The following is a 22559-nucleotide window of genomic DNA, read 5'->3' as shown; positions in this document are numbered from 1 at the left end:
TGTGTTTTGAAGGACTGGAAGGAGGGATTGTTCATATATCGACTGGAGGAAAGGGAAGAGAATAAATCATATAGGGGACCCATGGAATAGAAGTATAAAGAGACAGTTATTTAGGGGCAGACTAGCATAAGATTCTGCTCTGAGAGCCCTTTTTCAGTCCTCAGAGGACCGTTTGTTCATACCTTTTCATGAGAGGCTTCATTCCTTCCACTTCTGGCCTCATCTCCTGGTACCTTCCACCTGAGAACAGAATTCCCAGAGATGTCGGGAGACCAGTTCTCCCACTGTGATCACTTTCCACCCGGGAGAACTTGCACATGTCATTGAGTGCCTCTGCCTCTCTTTACTATTTAATTCCCTTGGATAGGGAGACTGTTAAGAAGGGAAGGATGTCTGGTGCTGGGTTTTTTTTGTGGGGTTTCTCTTTTCTCTTTCTTTCTTTTTCTTTTTCTTTCTTTCTTTCTTTCTTTCTTTCTTTCTTTCTTTCTTTCTTTCTTTCTTTCTTTCTTTCTTTCTTTTCTTTCTTTCTTTCTTTCTTTCTTTCTTCCTTCTCTTTCTTTCTGTTTCTTTCATAATTTCTTTTATGTTTCTTTCGTTCTTTCTCTCTGTATGAGAATCAAAAGTGTTGTAAAAAAGGCATAAGAAATGTGAAGTACTGTGGAAGTTGGTTGTTTTTGTTCTTTTTAAACAGATGACTTGCAAATGAAGTTTTTGAATCTAGCATTTAAATTAGTTAACTGATGTTTGAAAACTGAAGCACTACATTTCACATTTATTAGCTTTATTGTTAAAGTAACTATATTGTTAACGTGGCTTTATTGTTAAAGTAACTTTCATGTGGGTTATATCAAAATAAAGACAATAGCAGAATTTTTGCTATAATAAGGGTAATTCTTCAGTGGGAGGGGTAATAACTTCAAAAATTGTATTTCCTGATGACCCGTTCTTTTCTCTTTGTGTAGTTTTAATTCTGTGCTTTTGTGTGTAGAGAATTATCTTGCAGATGGTGATTTTCCCTTAGTAATCAATTCTTGTCCTATCTAAGTCATCACTAGATATGGCATTTCAGTAATTAGTATTTCTATAGTTGCTTCCAGGCATGTGTGTTATGAGATGTCAAGAACACAGGCCTTTGTGGCTATTTTAAGTAGTATGGAGAAATGAAGAGTTTTATGTAAATACATACCTTTAAAAAAAAAGGCAAAAAAGGCATAGACTGTACTGAATGATTTTAGCCAAATACAGTTTTTGTGACTGCTGAGGAACATAAGTCATTTTAATACAAGTAAAAAATGTTTATTGAGTAAATGATCTTCCGTATTAGTAATGCAGTTTCTCATAAATTGCTGATTTAAGAGTTATTAAGTATACCTGGACCCTATAGTATTGCATTGCATTGACTTAAATAATATATTGCCATAGCCTCATGCCTATAACTGAGCATCTAAATTCTTTATGCATTTGTTTTAGCACCTAAAAATTGTGACTGATGATTTTATCCCTAACTTTCAGAGACAATAATATTTGAAAATAGGGCTATTACTGAGATGCAAAAAATACTTAACCTTATCACCAAAAATAATTGATCAAAATAGTTTCTTGACATCCTAGGTTATAAGATAGCAGATTTATTTTACTTTGCAATGATTAACTTTAAAAAGGATTAACTCTATTAACCTGTAAATATGAGCTAAAGTTCCTAGTGCTTTTTGTTTTAACGTGATTTTTTAATCATTAAGTGATTAGTCTAGTAATCATTAAGTGATAGAGTCTAGTAACTTATGCTACAATTATGCATTCACAGTAATAAATACCATAGTGGTATTTAATAATAAATTTTAACTTTTACAAATATGCTTTGTTTTTAATATTTTTATTAAGACACTGTGAGTTACAGAGTTGTTAGTAATAGAGTTTCAGGCATATAGTGTTCCAGCATCAATTCTGCCACCAGTGTCAGCTTCCCCCCAGACCACATAAATATATTTCAGAAGGTATGAATAGTTTGACAAATAGTTTTTGTTAAGTGTTTTATATATTAAGTGTTTTTGTGGCATTAAGTATTAAATATTACACAGTTGCAGTTTTATAGACTGCAACTTCAAAAAGAAGTTCACAAATCTATTCAGCTAGTATTTATTGAATATTATTTATTAACTACCTCTTATTTGCTTGGTTCTGCTAACAATAATGTTGTACATAGCAAAGAACAGATGGTTGGAATAGTCATCAATACATTTAGATATTGAGTATTTGGGGAATTAAATCTTAAAATACCTATTGCTTCATAATTTAGAACTATGCAGGATTTATATAATCGTTTAAAATTTTCATGAGGTTCTTCCCTCATTATAGCCAGTGGTAACTTTTTGCATCCTATGGAAAAATTTAGCTCAGCTAAGACTTCCATACTTGATTATCTCTGATAAAGAGACATGACCTCCTTTATATTAACAAATTCCTAACCTTTAGATATGGCCAAGTCACTATCTTTAATCTTGATTTTTGTGGACTTTCCTGAGCTGGTGTAGTTTTATGGGGAGAACAATTTACAAATTACTATACTATTCTCTTGTTAGGGTTTACAGAAGTAGGCTAATTGTTCCTTACTACATGTGATAATGGATAAGTTCAAATAACCTGCTAATAAATTATGCTTATACATACCTATGTTTATGCCTGTCCTTTGCCCTGGAACCAGTCTTATGACTCAAAGTATTTTTGAAGACTAATATGAGAATTTGTTATAATATTCACAACAGGAAATAACAGCAAACATGCATGTCTACTCCAAGCCATATTTCCAGAGATACAAACTCAATAATTAAACCAAATTTTGAAAAGATCTTAATTTTCAGGACACTTGGTCATGTCTAAAGTTTTTATTTAAACACTTTGTCCTATATTAATCATAGCTCTTCTGCTTTGTTAAAATGTGATTTAATTTACAAAATATGAATTCATTTTTTTCTATGGTAAACCTATATTAATTAGATATGTTTCTGGTTTAGGGTATCTTTATATGTATTTGTGGTTTATTTATTAAACTTGTATAAAATTTAGTTAACTGGGCCAGAAAGATAATACAGGGATTAAGTCACTTTTCTGACTCTAGTTCCATTCCTAGTACTATATTCAGGTTCCTCTGAACAATGCTACATGTGGCCTACCACCCCCAAATTAATTAACTTGCTTCATAATAAAGAAAACAGTAGTTGGCTTTATAACATAAAAGTATAATAAATAATATTTTACATTGTTTGACCTCAGTAGTGAAGTTTTGTGGGGGAGAGAGGATTTCTCTCAAGAAATAGAAATTAAGCAGTTACACAGATACTGCAGCGGGTAGGGGACTTGCCTTGCATGTGGCTGACCTGGCTCTATACCCAGCACCCCAGATGGTCCTCTGATTCTGCCAGAATGATCCATGAGTGCAGAGCCAGAAGTAAGCTTTGAGCACTGCTGAGAGTGACCCCAACACAACCACCACCAGGAAGAAAAAAAAGACAGATACAGAACTCTTTTTCCCAGTCAGAATTTATTTGAGGAAGGAGTGTGTATCAGGACTTCATCTCAGAAGGTAACATGGGCAGCGACTAAGTTCTCAAATTCTAAAGCACCCATCCAATGAGGCAGTGCACTTGTCCACTGCCAGGAGATGCTACACTCAGCTCCTGAAACTGCACATTGACCCACCGGTTTGTACAAGCCTGTGTACAAGCCTGTCACCAGGAAGATCTTACAGGGCAGTTTCTCCAACTTCCTTTCCTTCCTGTGACCCCTCTGGCCTACCAGGTAGCCCCTAGTCCCTGCCATGAGCTCCCTCCCCCATTTGCAGTTTTCACCCATCACCCTTGAAATAGCCTGAGGGTCCCTGGGTCCCGTGGTTGAGAAAGGCTATTATAGTGAACAGGTTGATTAATATGGTGTAAGCACCAGGGTTAGGAATTCTCCAGCGTCTTGTTGGGGAGGAAGTTTGTAATCAGAAAGCCTGATTAGCTTGCCCTGAAGAATATAAATAATGTTGTGCCTTGAGGCAAGTTCCCTAAGGAATTCATGAGTTTGTGCTTCTTCATGGGGTGAAAGGCCAAATCAGTACTCATTCTATTTAATTCTTGCTTCATAGGAGATGCAGCAGATGAGCAAAGAATGGAAACACAAAGTAAAACTCCAGAAGTAGAAGGTAGCTCACCTTTGGAGGTAAGTGAAACTTGAATATTTTTAGGGTGAAATTGAATAAGTAATTATGGTTGCATATTTCTCTATAGATAAGGGATAACTTCATTATTATTTTTATTTTTTATTGAATCACCGTGAGAAACTGTTACGAAGCGTTCATGTTTGAGTTTCAGTCATACACTGATCGAACACCCATCCCTCCACCAGTGCATATTTTCCACCACCAGTGTCCCCAGTATCTTCCTCTGCTTCCTAATCCTTTCCTTGCCTCCATGGCAGACAGTTTACCCCATACTCTCTCTCTACTTTGGGCATTATGGTTTGCAATATAGACACTGAGAGGCTATCAGGTTTGGTCCTTTATCTACTTTCAACACACATCTCCCATCCATTCCTCCAACCATCATTGACTTAGTAATCCCTTCTCTATTCCAGCTACCTTCTCCCCCAGCTCATGAGACAGACTTCCAACTATGGAGCAATATTCCTGGCCCTTGTTTCTACTGTCCTTGGGTGTCTGTCTCATATTATGTTATTTTATATTCCACAAATGAGTGCAGTCATTCTAGGTCTATCCATCTCTTTCTGACTTACTTTACCTTAGCATGATATTCTCCATGACATCCACTTATGGTCAAATTTCATGACTTCATCTTTCCTAACAGCTGCATAGTATTCCATTGTGTAGATGTACTAAAGTTTCTTTACCCAGTCATCTGTTCTCGGGCACTGGGGGTTGTTTCCAGATTCTGGTTATTGTGAACAGTGCTGCAGTGAACATACAGGTGCAAATGTCATATCAACTATGCTTTTTTGCAACTTCGGGATATATTCCCAGAAGTGGTATTGCATGTCATATGGAAGCTCGATTTTAGTTTTTGAAGGAATGCCTCTATTGTTTTCCAAAGAGACTGGACAGGTCTGGAAATTCCCACCAATAATGAAAGAAAATCCCTTTCTCCCCACATCCATGCCAGCACTGGTTGTTCTTGTTCTTTCTGATGCGTGCCATTCTCTGTGGTGTGAGATATCTCATTGTTGTTTTGATTTGCATCTCCCTGATGATTAGTGATGTAGAACATTTTTCATGTGCCTTTTGGCCATTTGTATTTCTTTTTTTGAGGGAGCTTCAGTTCATTTCTTCTCCCCATTTTTTGATGGGATTGGAAGTATTTTTCTTGTACAATTCCACTACTGTCTTGTATATCCTGGATATTAACCCCCTTATCAGATGGGTATTGTGTAAATATTCTTTCCCATTCTGTGGCTCCCTGTGTGTTTTGGCCACTGTTTCTTTTGAGGTGCAGAAGTTCTTAGTTTAATGTAGTTCTATTTGTTTATGTTTGTTTCCATTTGCTTGGTCAGTGGTGTTTCATTCTTAAATATGCTTTTATCTTCAATGTCATGGAGGGTTCCGCCTACATTTTCCTCTATATACCTTATGAATTCAGGTTTTTTTATTTTTATTTCTTTGCTTTTTGGGTCATACCCAGCGATGCACAGGGGTTACTCCTGGCTCTGCACTCAGGAATTACTCCTGGCGGTGTTCAGGGAACCATATGGGATGCTGAGAATCGAACCCGGGTCAGCCGTGTATAAGGCAAACGCCCTACCCGCTGTGCTATCGCTCCATCCCCTAAATTCAGGTTTGATATTGAGGTCTTTAATCCACTATGAAGTGATTTTTGTGCCTGGCATTAGACAGAGGTCAGAGTTCAGTTTTTTGCAGTTTTCCCAGCATTTCTTGTTGAAGAGGTTTTCCTTGTTCCACTTCAGTTATGGAATAACTTGTACTCTTGAAAACAGATGCATGGAAAGTTGCCTACTAAAAGGCAGAGGATGGAAGTACTATACTGAGTAACTTCTGCTAAGCTTTCCCTAGTTCTGGGAATGCAAACTTTTCTGTTGAGAAAAGAGGAATAGTATATACTTAAGTAAAAACATTTGAATTATTTTGAGTGAGTGATTATTTTATAATAAAACAGTTCTCTCAAATTTTATAATACCTTTGAATAAGTAGAGAATGTATAAATTAACAGAGAAAGATTTGTAAAAACTTCAGGACAGTATAACATTATCATATCCAGCATCACAGAGCTCATTTGCTGACATTTTTCTGCAGAAAGACTAGGGTGTTTCTTCTTTTCCACATGAGAACATGATTTGTTTGGCAAGGGTACTTGCTTCACTGGGAATATATCTTAGTGTGGTAGAGGGCATGCTTCATGTATGTGAGTCCATTGATGTAAACCAGGGTTGATCCACTGTAACAAAACAAAAGCATAAGTTAGGATATTTTTGTGTTATCTGTATAAACACACATTTCAATTTTATAATTGAAATGATCATTTTTAAGATGATGTGGGAATTCAACATGTGACACTGAGTATGGCAGAGCATAAGGTTGTAGATTAAGAAAGGTATGTTTACTCCTAGCTTGCTAAGGAATTTTATGCATTTTCAATAATAATGTCTTATTTACATTGGGTAAAACCACTTAGCAATCAGTCATCCCAAATTGACTTTTATTGATCTATTTTCTTTTTTTTTTTTAATTTTTTTTTTTTTATTGAATCACCAAGTGGAGGGTTACAAAGTTCTCAGGATTATGTCAGTTATACAATATTCAAACACCCTTCCCTTCACCAGTGCCCATCTTCCATCACCAACCCCCCCAGTATATCTGCCGCCCCCTCCCACCTCCCTAGTCCCCACCCTTGTACGTGATAAGTTTCACTTCATTTACGCTTATCTCGATTACATTCCATGTTTCAACACACAACTCACTACCGTTGCTGGGGTTTCCCCCCAAAAAGAAAAAGACAGTCCTATTGCCAATGAGGCATTTGATAATATCTCTATATTCTTAGCAATGGAGAACTAAGTCCTGCTGTTTGTTACATAACTTTTCTTTTTCCCCCTTGCCCCGCGCCACTGAGTTCACGCCTGTTTAGTAATCGCCACGCTGTCTGACAAAGGGGAAAAAACCGAAGAGGATGATTATTTCCCGTCATCAGCCGGCGTGGGGCTCTGGCTTAGTTGATAGTCTAGTAGAGTGTCTGCAAGCAGTTTCTGGAACCAAAGGTCTTGCGCTGATATCGGCTCCGGCTCGAGATACCACCAGCGTCCCGCTGGTCCATGTACCTAATTTTTCCCCTTATTTCCCATTCCCACGCCACCAGGTCTGTTTGCTTAATGGACATCACACTATGTTTGACACCACACCACATTTCTTCCCGAGAAAGAAGGATATTTCTTCTCAGCTGGCATGGGGATATAGCTTAGTTCAGTCTAGAGAGATGGCTACCATTTTGATTGCCTTCAATATTTCAACAAAATACTTACTATTCTTGTTAGGATCACCCACAAAAGTCCGACCCATTAAGAAGGAACCATTACATATTGCTGATACTAAGATGACATTAGGTCGCGCGGCCGCTGCGGTTTTGGGTTTCTGTCTAAAGTCCAGGGAAAAAGTTGAAGGAGAGAGAGAGAGATTTCCGCACGGGGGACCTGGCGGAAACTCTCAAGTCACATACTGCAGGTTGCTGGTGGGCTGCTGGTGTCCCAAGCAGCTCCTTCCTCTTCGTCAGTCATTCTGGGGGTGCGGGCGCGGAGAAATGGGTATTGATCTATTTTCTGATAATTCCATTTGCCATTCCTTTAAGTTTTGTTGGTGCATGTAGTATGTAATTAATATTATATACCTGCCCTTGGAATAAGTAATATGAAATTAATGTTATATACCTGCTGTTGGGGCACTGTAGAGGGTGGGATGGAACCTAGGACATTGATGAGGGGAGGGACACTGGTGGTAGGATTAGTATTGGAACAGTGTATACCCAAAATATTTCTATTCTCAAGTTTTGTAAATCACAAAATTTTATTTTGTAAATAAAAAAAGAAAAATCATGTAGGAATGTAGTTTATCAGGCTATTCTGTATAACTAGATTCAAATCAGGGATCTGGACTGTTTGGTTCATCATCTTATCCCTAAAGCCCACTGCAGACAAGGTGATTAAAAGGATTTGTTGAATGAAGTAGTGCATTTAATTATGAGTAAATTAGGGTAGTATTCAAGATGGTGATGTTTTAAATATTTAAATTACCATATTAAGAATCAGGATAAAATTTAAGATCTGAAAAATGAAAGACTAAGCAAATATCTTATAACCAAGGAAAAAACTTCAATAACATAAAGCTGTAAACTGTTGTAGCAAAAGGAAAATTTTCTATCCACAAAACTATGCATTTTACCTCTTCATCAATACAATATGTACTTAAATGTAGCTAAGGAACTGGGCAAGGACTTGAATATAGAGGTGAAAAAACAAATAGACATAGAGTGAAAGAAAAATGTCTAGCCTACGCATTGAAGCAATTTGATACCTTCTGTTCATTCAAAATGTAGTTAGTGCTGACAGTGTTTGATTGGAAATAAATGTTCTGTAGTGGAGACTTGGGAGAGAACATCGGGATAGTTTGGAAATCACTCATGATTATTTGAGTTTTATTACTGAGCTATGTGATTCACTAAACTTGGCTGTAGAACTCAATTATTTTTTGAAGTTGTTTTCTTGAAAAAATTACAAGATTGTGAGGAAGCTTTTGAGATTATGATCTTCTGAGATATGTTTTTATTTTTTTCTTCTGAGGATTTTAAGATGGCTCTTTATTGTACTCTCTCCATAGTATAATTAATGATTTATGTAAAGTATTTATATACTTATGCTATAAAGGATAGACTTTGAGCGATAGCAAAGGGGGGTAGGGTGTTTACCTTGCATGCGGCCGACCCAGGTTCAATTCCTCCATCCCTTTTGGAGAACCAGCAAGCTACTGAGAGTATCCCACTTGAACAGCAGAGCCTGGCTATATACCAAAAACAGTAACAAGTCTCACAATGGAGATGTTACTGGTGCCCACTCAAGCAAATCTATGAGCAACGGGATGATAGTGCTATAGTGCTATAAAGGATATTTAAAAAGTGCCATCTGTGTGACTGGCAAACAGTTGCTTGTTATCAGAGAACAGCAAAAAATAAACGGAGACTACAGATCAGACACAGGATAATTCATAGTATGCAAGAATGGTAATAATGTGAATATGTATGATTCACTGCTAAAGCCAAATAATCATTCACCTCAATCTTATGGTTCTGAAATTAAATTCGTGTTCTTTTTTTTTTCCAAAAATCAACACACTGCATATTCCTTACCTTCCATACTCTATTTCATCAGTCAACGTAAGTCTTACTCAGATACATGGTTTAATTTTTTTCCCTTTGGTAGTGATGAGAATCAAACCCAGGGTCTCACAAATGCAAGGCTAGTGTTCTTCTGCCATATCTCCCAAGGGTTAAAATTTTATAAAGTAGCTGATGACTTGTAAAATTTATCTTTACCTAGACTATTCCCCTAAGTTCCAGGTTATTTACTGTCAGCTATCTCTATACCATTTGACTTATAGAGTTGAGCCTTACTTGATCAAAGAGTACCTATTGATTCCTGGCATCAGCCTCTGAGGCTTCTCTCTACTTTCACCGTTTCTGTTTAATAGGACCACTGTTCTTTATAGTGGGTTGGAGTCAAACACCCTGTTGTATCCCTACCTGCCCTGCTTCCCTCCTAGTCTCCAAGCACTCCTTCACTAAGCCTAGCAGCCTTAGTGATTCGGACCCTTTAGCAACAGTGACACTGTTAGAACACAAGTCTATGTGAGCACTTTCAGCAAGACACTCTGCCTTTATTCTTTCCCCGCAAGTTCATTCTCCATCAGTAAATACAAATATAAATCAGGTCACATAATTCATTGCATTAACATCTGCTGGCTACCCATGGAAACCGGAAGGAACACTAAGCTGCTTACACTGGCCGCAAGGAGCTGCTTCTCTGATCTCATTTCTCTCCATATCCTTTAGGTCTATCCCCATTCCCATCCTCTGACTACCTATTTGTCCTTTGCTTAAGCTCTTTGCCACCCCAACTTTATACTTGTCCCATTTACCAGAGCATCTCTTGCCTGCTTCCTATCAATAATATCTGAGTTCATGCCACTTTCCATGACTAATTCAGCTACAGTGCCCCACTCTAGTCAGTTATCAGCCAATTTTGTTTTATTTTCCATCAAGTTTACCATTAGCTCAGATCATTCGTTTATTCTCTGCCTTTCCTAACTAAATGAGAGCAGACTGTGTTAAACAGTGTGTGCTACAGAGTAGATGTTAACTGAGTCTATATTTCATTTAATGTTGTCATCTCGCTGCCAAAGCCCTTTCAACAAAGCATTCCCCTCACATCATCAAATCTGTCAAATCTATCTATTGATTCTTCACAAGTGCTCTCCAATTCTGGTACCTATTCTCCAATTAGGTCCTCATCTATACACTAGACAACTAGGTGAGCAGTTTTTTTTCCCTAGATCCCTTTCTAAAGGAAAAACAGCAAGCTGTATTACTTCAGGTTCCCCAAACACCTTGAAACTTACAGATTAAAGGGTGTATATCAAAATCCTGTTCAAATGTCACTTTATGCTGCTTTTTCTTACTCCCTGAGCCAAGATAATCCCATTTTCCTTTTTCGATTACTTTTTATTTTTATTTATTTTTGGTGTGGTACTCAGGGTTTATTCCCAGTTATTTTCTCAGGAGTAGTCTTGGCACTCCTCAGAGGACCATAAATGATGCCAGAGATTTGTACCAGACCTGGCTGTATGCAAGGCAAATAGTAACCTACTGTACTATCTTTCTAGCTCCTATTGGTTTTTATGACTTCATACAGTGTAAGTTCTTGGAATGTGGAGATTAGACCTTGATTAGTTTTATAACCTCAACAGTAATATACTATTGGACAGATATATATACTGTCAGTGATTTCTATATTGATAAATGAAAAATTAAGTATTCTGAAAATTCTGTCTTATGAGTAAATTTCCTTATTTTATTATTTTTCTGCCTTTATTGTAAGGTATCTTTTTTCTTACTGTAAAAAATATATATTTCTTAGGAGCTGCCCACAAAATAATTGGTTAATTAACATTATTTTTACTTTATTAGCAAGAAAAACTTCAATGGGTTCAACTAGTTTCATTTATTTTGATTTTGGGGTCACATTTTGTGATGCTCAGGGATAACTCCTGAGGAGGCTGAGAGGACCCCTTGTGGTGCAGGGGATCAAACTACCTCATGCAAGTCAAACACCTCCCCCACTGTACTGTCTCTCTGGCCTGATTTACAGTTCTGTCAATAATGCTTTCCACACATTTACTTTCAACACCACACCATCACCAGTTTACCTACCTCCCTCAAGTCAGTTTTTTAAAAGTCATATCTAATCAAGGAATTATAACTAGTGTACCTAGCAGGAAATGTTGAAATATTATTTATAATGGGTAATATTTAGTGACATTTTATGCCTCAAAAATAGTACTCTGAGTTGCCAAAATCAATTTTCTACAGGGTATTTGGAGAAGGTAACTTTTAGTATACCAAAATAAGTATTTTTTGTGAATACAGAAAAATATATAGATTACCATCTATTTTAAAGAAACTGTTAGACATAGGAGAGGATATATAAAATATGTAAGATGAGTTTGGCTTATAGAAAATATTATGAAATCCATGGGAGTCATAATATACAGAGAAAGGAATTTCTTCTTTTTATAACTGCCAGTTGAGACTTCAGTAGAGGAAATATCAATGAAAGTAAAGAGAGATCTAATGTATTTGAACTATGATATATGAAGATTGAACCATTAACACATTCTTTTCTATTTATACAATTATTTTTATAATACTAAAATAATTTCATGTGAGGTAAAATCCTTCACTGAGTACATGCAGGAGCAAACCATGTTTTGAAACTACACTGCGAGCTTCAGTGAGAGCTTGACCCATGACAGATCATAGTTTAAATGACAGTTTAAAATTTTTTGTTAAGTAGTCTGGGAAACTTTATACTTTATACTCCAACCACACTTCAAAACAGTGCTAACTTTCTAAGTATAGCTTTCTCACAAGCACTATAGAAATTCTAAAATTTAGCTGAAATATCATTTGCATAAAAAGAATATCTAGTTGAGCATCAATCAGGTTAAAATATTTACAAAGTTGGACTGTGAGGCATTCCAACGCATTTACCCTCAGGACTCTGAAAAGCAGCTTATTTATTTGCATTAAGTAATCAGTGGAGACTTTTTTTAAAAATGAAAATAATACATCACTCACAACTTCTCAGTAGATATTTCTGTCCTTTTTTCCTTCCTAAACAGTTTAGGACGTCTCCCCTTAAATTAAGTTTTACTGACCCTACCTTATTCCTTACATGTTATCCCAAAGTGTCACCATTTAATATACAAGAACTTAGGAATATCATTGCACTTTTTAGTCATTAAATGTGGTCTCTTCAAGTTGTGTTTAGTCTGTTTTCAGAACTAGATTTTTCTAAAAAAAAGAACAAAAAACAAAAAACCTAGATTTCATGTTTTTTATGTTTTGTGAAGTGTGAGCTACCCTAAACCCATATTTGAACTTTAAAATTTTAGTCATTTGGAGTTACTTATTCAATTGGAAGAATATTGACATCTTCTTTTTGGTCTCCTCCTCCCCCTTTCCCTGCCTCTCCCCCTCTCTTTCTTCCCCCTCCCCCTGCTTCTGCCCTCCCCCATTCCCCTCTTTTCTGGGTAAGTTTGATGAGTTGAAATGGCATTGCAGCTATTTATTGCCTTCTGTAAGTCTACAATCCTATTATAGCTCAGAGATATAAACTCACAGATTCATGGAGCCCTGGTTTTGAGTTTTTGCCATTGACTCATCTCTTCAGAGAATAAGCATTTAAATAATAATTCTCAAATAGAACCATATTGGCTACTGATTTGCTGGTAGACCTGTTCTGTTTAGTTGGCAGGTATATTATAAAAGATATTAATATGTAAATTTAGTTAATATAATTACCCCCAATTTAAGTAACTCTTAAGTTTAATCTTTTACTACTAAAAAAGGTTAAACTTAAGAGTTACTTAAATTGGGGGTAATTATATTAATTGAATTTATAATTTATAACCTTATAATTCATTATATAGTGAACATAATTTTCTTCCATCTTCTAACTATAAAAATTTAATTTGCATTCACTTTTAGTTTTCAAAACTTGGAAATATTGTGCTTTTTATTTACTTAGTATACAGACCTAAAAGTAACAAAATGCAAAAAGCAATAAAAATTTCCCCAAAACTACAGTTCAATTTGTATAATTTGCATTGAGAGACAACTAATTCACAAATGTTTACGGTGACACATAAATAATCACTAACATATGGTATAGCTGGAATAGAGATTATTATCAGCTAAGGTTGAGATACTCCTTTTATTTATTTATTTTATTATTTATTTTTTGTGCCTATTGGGTCACACCTGGCGTTGCATAGGGGTTACTCCTGGCTTTGCACTCAGGAATTACTCCTGGCAGTGCTCAGGGGACCATATGGGATGCTGGGAACTGAACCTGGGTCGGCCGAGTGCAAGGCAAACGCCCTACCCACTGTGCTATCGCTCCAGCCCCGAGATACTCCTTTTGTTATACTAACAGAAGACTGTCACACTAATATCCCCCAACTCTATTAAAGTTGCTTACTGCATGTTTAAAATAAATTTCTTAGTGAAGACCTTAATACAGTCTTATAGCCAATCTATAAGAGGAAATTTAATAGACAGCAATTACAGAAATAGGTGGTAGTAATTACACAGAATATTTTGCTAAAATTGTTAAGTGCATAAGATTAACTTTGTGAAAGCTTTTGGGGACTTTTGGTATGGATTCAGATCATTTCAAGCACACATCTCGATCTAATACATGATTTTATAAAAAAATGTATATTATAAATAGTTGAGGTATAAGAATTCATAGTTCCTTAAGGATGGATTTGGGGGGAAAGGTTAAAGAATGCATATATTAATGAAATATATTTTAGTACCTCTCTTTAATTTCATTAGGGAGTAAAATTAACTTGCTTTTATTTCATATAGTCATTGGGATGAATTATAAATATTGTTGAGTTTTTGCAAATTTCTTGTTGTAAACTGATTAAAATGGAAATAAGAGTATCTCTTTAAAAACTGAATACTACCTGGAAAAAAATTGGGATTGCATGAGAGAAAGATGTGATAGTAAACAATCACTGACTGGAGGCCAGGATTATATTTAGTCACTCAGATTATTATTAAGCTATCAAATGGTCATAGTATATTGATAGTCCAAATACCAAGTAATGGATATCTGTTTTCACTGTTCGTTAAGTTGGTAGAATAATTTTTGGAAAGCATTTAGTGGTAAATAAGAGAAACTATAAAGGTTTTGTTATTCTTTGGAAGTAATTCTACTTTTAAGGATTCTAGGCTAAGCAAATAATCTTTTCAATCTTTAATAATTCTTATATGCAGAAAGATAGCAATCTGCTCATTCAAATGTATTTTAATTTTCATAAATAAAATTATGAGCTTTCAATAAGATATAAAGACTCTGGGCTTGACAATTTCAGATAAAAGTATTAAGAATAGTTGTCTTTTGATTACACATGTTAAATAATTCTAGTATTCTGATTTTCCAGATTCTCTATAATGTGTACATCTTTCCATTTTTATTTATAGTAAGATTAGTGGTTTAAAAAAACATGTATTTCCTCCAGCATAGTTTGTGATTAATTAAAGAACTATTTTGTATAATGCTCAAAGGTCTCTCTTAGGAAATGATCTTTAGTATATAGATATATTTGTACACTTCCTATCTTGGCTAATTAGGTTTATAATCTCTCAGTTGTCCACAGAGTACTACATCTGTCTTATCAACCAGAGACCTCTCCGGCAGGGAGAAGTCAGGTGACTTGTAGGTTATTCCTCACAGCTCATTGGAAATCACATGACTCAGTCTTTTCTTTCTGGTTGATCAACATGTCAATATCATTTTATCAGTGATAGTCATATCTTTCCCTGTTTCCCCAAGAGTTGACACTGGGGAAAGATGAAAAATCTTCTACCCATGTATTTATAATACTGAGGTTCTTAGTTTGAAGATTTTAACCTCTGCCCATATAATTGATCACTTTTAGTCCTTTTGGTTAAATGTATAATAATAAAGTATAATTTATCTGAGAAGCATCAGGATTTTTGTTTCCATGTGTCCAGATATAAAAAAAAAATCCTCTCAGTGCAGCTGACATGGGTTTGATCCCCAGCACCAGGAGTGATCCCTGGCCACTACCACGTGTAACCCAATCTCCTCCTTACACACATCAAAAGAAAAAAGGGGGGAAAAAGAGTAAATTTTTCTAATCTTTATTTCTATTTACATTTCTAGGTCATATTTTATGATGAATGGTACATTTTACTGGACTCCTCTGAACACCAAGTATATTTTCAAAGACAAGTTGCTAATCTCCCCTTTCATTTCCATATTTAGTGTCTAGGTGGATTTTATGCCTTGTCCGAGATCTTTCCCTCCCAAGATGTCATGACTCTTTGCTTCTCTGGGAAATGAATTGTGACTTTGCCACCAAATGCCAACCTTTATTCCCCTACTGCATAATGAAGATTTCAGGCACTGATTAATCAAACTTCATGCCAGTAAGGAAGGAATAGTAAAATAGTCTTTTCAGCTAAATCAGTCTATAAAGACCACTGTTAGATTTCTTGTTTTTGTCTTCAAAGTCTATCTTGGGAAATGCTAAATTTGACCACTGGTAAATACCAATCAGGCCTCCCTCTCACTTCAGTATTTGTTTTATTGTAATTTCTATAAATTTTTTAATTTTATATTTGATGATCAAATTAGCCTAGGTTGTTGGTTGTTTAAAACACTGGCAAGAATAATTAGCTTGAGACCTGCTTCCCAGAGTTTATAAAGATCTTTTCTATAAATTCAGATTTGTTTATCTCTGTTGCCATGATGTGATTTTAATTTTAGTTTTTCTGGGGAAAAATATAATGAAAAGATTATAGTTTTGGCTTCCTAGCAAAACTATAGTTTGGGTTAACTAGCACACAAAAGCATAATATTCATTCAGTTTATCCATCTAGTCAGGCCAAAATGTATGAGGTGTATAAACTTTCCCTATTTGCATCCAAAACGCACATATGGTGTGGGTAAGCCAATAATGTGAGTTTTATGCAATGTTTCTGCTCATGTACACAGTGGTGCTCAGCACCAATTATTCCTTGCCAGAAGCCAGCTGACCCGCTGCTTTGTAGATCTACTTGATGAAGCAAGGTAGCTTAAAGTGACTCCAATGATATTTATTTAACTTTAGCAGGCTTGGTTTGATAAAGTTATGTAACCAATGCCTACCTCATCTGTTGATTCACAACAATTGATTATAATTAGAATCAAAGAACTGCAATCTTGTCAATGCATTGACCAGAGCCTCCATTGGATTCAATATGTGTATTTATTGTATATGTTTAGGAGGAGGAACCAGAATGTGGGAATACAAGCTTTACCAAATCTAGTTTTCTCTCTAATTAAAAAAATAATCAAATAGGATATTATCTTTATATTTTATAGCCTCCTTGTTTCCAGTTTTCACTTTTGTGGTTTAAAAAACAGGATCAGGGGCTGGAGTGATAGCACAGCAGGTAGGGCATTTGCCTTGCACATGGCTGACCCAGGTTCGATTCACAGCATCCCATATGGTCCCTCAGCACCGCCAGGAGTAATTCCTGAGTGCAGAGCCAGGAGTAACCCCTGTGCATCTCTGGGTGTGACCCAAAAAGCAAAAAAAAAAAAAAAAAACCCAAACACAACCAAAAAAAAACAACAACAAGATCAGCAGGGTGAGAGGGCCATGTTGGGAGAACAACTGTTCTCTATTTCCCACAGCCATCATTTTTTTTTCTAATCCCATTTTTTTAATTAGTAGCAAATGGTTCTTTTTTCCTCCTTTGGTTCAAGTTACAGTTGTAACTTTTGAGACTTTATATAGTGTTTAAAGTACAACCATATTTATGTTGTCTTCATATAACTAGGGATTTTTTCAAGTGACAATTTTTATTTGAATCTTTAGGAAGGAGTCTTTGGGTATGTAATTGTTGTTTTCTCAAGATGCTATTTAATTTTTTAAATTGAGGATTCTTTTTGTTATTCTTATGAGAATATACCAATCTGAATGAAAATATAGAAAAAATAAAGCTTCCTTAAGCTAAGTTAAGTGCATTCTCCATTGCTTTCCATATTTGGAATTCCCATTTCTTAAGAAATACATTTCTTGGCATTCTGGTGAGCAACGCGGCCCAGACAATGCTCCGGACCCGAATCGGGGCCAGCAACACCGGGGGGCCGGAAGGAGGAGGTGCCGCCACCACACCTTCTCCAGATGGAACCCTGGCGCCACTGAGCAGCAACTAACACGGCTCCAGGATTCGGGACTGGGACAGATCCGAGCCGCGCGGCCGCTAACGCAGCCGCTCGACCTTTTCTAACACCTGAAAACATACAATCTTTGAATGGAAAACTAATTATCAAATGCCTCCTTATTAGGGTTATCTTGTTTGGGGATATAACTTCCACAACAATAGTGAGTTTTGTGTTGAAATTTGGAACGTAATCAAGGTGAAGAGAAAATAAAGTGAGGTTCATCAGTTATACAGTTGGGGTGGAGGGCGGGGGGTATACCGGGGATTTTGGTGGTGGAATATGGGCACTGGTGAAGGGATGGTGTTTGAATACGGTGTAAATGAGACATTAACCTGAGAACTCTGTAACTTTCCACATGGTGATAAAATTTAAAAAAAAAAAATAAAATAAAAGGCATTGCAAAAAAAAAAAAGAAATACATTTCTTAGGGTATTTTTCTTAAAAACTGAATTTTCTATGTTCTTCTTATCCTGTTCTTAATTGATATTAGTTTCTATCTCTTCAAAGACTATTTAAAATCCTGTATTGGTGTGACAGAATCTTAGGAACAAGCCTTTCATGTGTTGCCTTTTAAGTTAGTTGTGTGAATTCCTAAGTTTTCTCAAGCATCAAGTGTATCTTAGAAATGAAGTATTAGAATCTCCTAAGATCAAGTTGACCATTTTTTTTCACATAATTTATAGCATCTCACATTTTCTTTGCCTTTTTATGCCAGTGTGAGGACAGAAGACTGGCATATACTGTACCAAAGAGCATAGGGACATGGAATGAGGTAACATATGTTTAGATAGTAATAAAAATTCCATGAAAATGGTAAAACAGTCAATAAACTGTTATATAACCCTACTTAAGTTGATTTCTGTTGTAGAGTAATTTGAAAAGCATGCTATTTGTCCATGTGTATATTCTGGTATGTATTAGGTCAGACTGGCCCATCAGAGAGCTGTATGCCAAGGACACTCTGACCCAAGTGCCGCACAGATTGCCTTTCCCAAACTGCCTTTCACTTTAAATTTTGTGAGAGACTGTTGTGTGAAATTCATTATGAAGGTATTACTAAGACATCATCACCACGTAACAGTTTACCATGTGAAGTCTCACTTAGATCTTTTGCTTCCTTAGTATTTTTGTGTGTGTGTGGAGACGTAGTCACACCAGAAGTATTCAGGGGTAATTCTTGGTGGTGCCTTAGAGACCATTACAGTGAAGGAGATTAAACCTGTCCAGTACAAGGCAAGCATCTTAATCCATGTGCTGTCTCTCCTTAATATTTTTCTATGAGCAGAAAATATTTTGTTTCTTCTGAAGTGGCACGATCACAGTATTGTCTTATTGAAAATAGTTGTTTTATGCACCTAAAAATTCTACCACCAACATGCCCCCCACTCCAATTTTCTTTTGCCAGGAGGAAGCTTAGACCTAAAGTACAATTCAATTTTAGTAATTATTTAGGAATCTGTGATATGTCTCTGCATACATTATTTTCCTCTTATATTACATTCCTAGTCTATATTTTTTCTGGACATGATATTTTTGTTTATTTTGGGATAACATTCTATAGTGCTTAGGGCTTACTCCTAGCTCTGCATTCAGGGGACCACATGTGGTGTCAAGGATTGAACCCAGGCCAGCTGCATGCAAGGCAAGCACCCCACCTGCTATACTCCAGTCTATTGGGCTTTTTTTTTTTTTTGGTCTCACCCAGCGATACACAGGGGTTACTCCTGGCTCTGCATTTCAGGAATTACTCCTGGCAGTGCTTGGGGGGACCATATGGGATGCTTGGAATCGAACCCGGATCGGCCGCATCCAAGGCAAATGCCCTACCCGCTGTGCTATTACTCCAGCCCCAGGCTTCACTTTTAACTTTTTGAATCTTCATACTAAATACAGTACCAGGGATCAAACCTGGACCTGCTGCCTAAAAACCCTGTACATAGATTTTTTTTTTTAAGTATTCAAATGTTCTTTATTCAAATCATTGTAGAATATATAGGTCAGGAGAACTACTAATATTTCATTTATTTAATTATATATTTTGAAATGAAAGATTATAAACTTTCAACAATTTTATTTTTTTTATTTTTTTTTTAAAGAAATATTTTATTGAACCACCGTGAAAACAAAGAAATACAAAGCTTTCAGGTTTAAGTCACAGTCAAATACTGATTAAACCACCATACCTTCACCAGTGCACCCGTTCCACCACCAAGAACCCCAATACACCCCCCTCCCACCCCACCCCCATCTAAGTAGTGATGATATTCCCATTATTCTCTCTATATATTGAGTACATTTCATATTTCCATACAGAACTCACTATTGTTGATTGGAAATTTTCCCCAACAATCAGGCCTGCTGAATAAGCATCATCTAATAATTTCTCTTCCTTGGTAAAAGTGAAGACTTTGAGTCCGCGCGGCCGCTATTGCGGCCGCGCGGTTTTCGGTTTCTAATACTTTAGCTCAGTTCACAGTCAAAATGGATGGCTGCAAGAATCTGCTCTGGTGCCAAAATGGGTTAGGAGACCTCAGGATCACAGTCAGTAGGCGGGAGGCTCTGCTTCTCGTGCCGCGGCTCTTGGTTCATCTCTGGGCGGAAGGCGCACCGGGAACACCTCCCCTCCCAGGATCACCTACAGGCTACGTCACTAAAGAAAGTCCTACCTCCTGGTGTAGGGGTCTTAGAGGGTGGCTCTCACCGCGTGGCTGCTGCCGCTGCCGCCATTTTCGCTCAGAAAAATGGGGTGGAGAGGAAAAAAATCCCTCCCCGGGCTGCACGAGGTTGTAGTTCAGTTCGCAGTCAAAATGCATGGCTGCAAGAATCTGCTCTGGTGCCAAAATGGGTTAGGAGACCTCAGGATCACAGTCAGTAGAAAACCCTGTACATAGATTTTTGAGCTATCACCCCAGTCTGGAAAATATGAGTGTATATTGTAAGAAAGTTATAGTTTACAGGACATGTTTAAAATAGTATTAATATCTTTTGTTGTGATGTACAATTATCACACCTTACCATCAAATTCTCCTGTAGTGAGAACAAAAATGAAGAAAATGAAGATTAATCCAAGATTCTTGGATATTGCAATCAATCTGATATGATACCTTTGTTGTGCTTTCTGAAGCTTTGTTTAAAACAGTAGATATGGATGGGGGTTGTGGTAGAGTAAGTAGATGGATATATCTATTAGTGATAACTGGATTCTACTTAGAAGTAAGAAGTCTTTGATAGTCAAAGGAGGGTGGAAAATAAGTGGACATTTTCCTTATTTTAAAATATTTGGTTAACTAGGCATGGTACTGGTATGAAATTTAAATATATTATCTCACTAATTTTTACAAGTGAGTTAGGTTATGTATTTTGTACAGGAGGAAACAGAGACTGGAAAATATCATTTTCCAAGGTCAGCCAACCAGTAGCACTGTAGCACTGTCATCCCATTGTTCATTTATTGCTCGAGAGGGCACCAGTAACATCTCCATTGTGAGACTTGTGTAACTGTTTTTGGCATATTGATTATGCCACAGGGAGCTTGCCAGGTTCTGCTGTGCTGCTGGGACACTTTTGGTAGCTTGCCAGGCTCTCTGAGGAATCGAACCTGGGTGGGCCGTGTGCATGGCAGACTCCCTGCCCGCTGTGCAGAATTCAAACTTGCACCTGAGCACAAAAACTTTTCTTTATACTGTATTTTTTCTAGCATAACTTTTCGAAAAACCTGATATTTACTTTGACTTCATTTTCCACAGTCCCCTGTACTACAGGGTAATACCTGTTTGTTGATATAGCTATGTAAAGAAGTAAACTGAACATTATATAAGTGGTTATATAAAGGGTTGCTGAAGGTACCCAGTTGATCACCAGTTTTTGTTTCTACTTCTCCTCTACTTATCTTACACTCCATTTCGCCAATCTAATCATCGTCATTCAGATCTTAAGTGTTCCTCACATGGAATATTGAAAATTTTCTAAAATTGTCTCTGATCCGCAGTTTTATTTTTATTCAGCCCATAGCTCTGACCATGCATTTGCCTTAATTTATGACATTTTCAGCTTCTTATTGGATGAAGTTCAGTACCTTTAGTTTGGTGTGCATGGTATTTATAATCTGACCTAGGTCTCTTTAAACATCTGGACATATTCTGTATTACTGTATAGAGTTTCTCATCATGTGACCAGCATATTCCTTTCTACTCAACTATATAGATAAAATCCTATGCTTTTCCTGGAGAGCTTTCTTTATTCCTTACCCCTCTTATTCACTTGAAAAATTCCTATCCATCCTTCATACCTCTGCTCAATTATCTTTTTTTTTGGTCTTAAAAGCTACCTTTGTTTCTTTTAGGCAGAGTAAAGATATCCCTTAGCTCTTTGCACGTGCCTCTATTCTTGCTCCTCGTAATCATGAACCGGAGCACTATGAAATATGGATCCTGGTTGATTCAGCATTGTGTTCTCAAGCTTAGCACGGTGCCTGGCATGTGTCAGCTGCTCAAGAAATGTTTATGCTTGATGAAATGTTGTGTTTGATATGTGCAGGAATGAACATTATTAGAAGAAAGACAGGTAACTTATTGTACAGTTCATTACTTTAGCTCTTAAATACTAACCTTGAACAAGATCCTTACTTTACCATTAATGGATAATAGAAGTATATTTATTTATAATAAGTAAAATTACTCCATCTCTCTGAATTGCATTATTCTCACTGTTCTACAGTTTGTTATTTTTTCAGGTTTCTTTATTTTTATTTGACCAATGCATTGATAATTCCAAAGAAGCTCTAAGATTTATTATATATTGGGTCTTTCCTCAAAACTCAGTTGTACTTTTGTTTTTCCATAAAATTGACTCTCTTGGCATTTGACCAAAGACTCAGTTTAAATGGTATTTAAATTATTCATTTTATACTTTTAAAATTTAAAGCAATTATTTTAAAGTATCTTTTCTTGAATGTTGTGCCCCTGATTTAGAAGTCTTTC

General features: G+C 36.4%; 2 protein-coding genes across 4 annotated transcripts in view; one reads left to right on the top strand and one right to left on the bottom strand.

The window, feature by feature from the left end:
- The window catches only part of COL28A1 (collagen type XXVIII alpha 1 chain), a 589571-nt gene that overhangs the window by 415476 nt on the left and 151536 nt on the right, over positions 1 to 22559 (bottom strand). The gene's annotated exons all lie outside the window — the stretch shown is intronic.
- The window catches only part of UMAD1 (UBAP1-MVB12-associated (UMA) domain containing 1), a 243940-nt gene that overhangs the window by 156254 nt on the left and 65127 nt on the right, over positions 1 to 22559 (top strand). For all 3 annotated transcript variants that reach the window (XM_012935961.2, XM_055137147.1, XM_055137150.1), the window contains one exon: positions 4127 to 4200. In XM_012935961.2, coding sequence (XP_012791415.2) covers positions 4127 to 4200 — 74 coding nt within the window. The remainder of the gene's footprint in view (positions 1 to 4126; positions 4201 to 22559) is intronic.

Source organism: Sorex araneus, chromosome 1 (genome assembly GCF_027595985.1).
Source record: "Sorex araneus isolate mSorAra2 chromosome 1, mSorAra2.pri, whole genome shotgun sequence".
Lineage (NCBI taxonomy): Eukaryota > Metazoa > Chordata > Mammalia > Eulipotyphla > Soricidae > Sorex > Sorex araneus.
This window is presented reverse-complemented; position numbering and strand designations above follow the sequence as displayed.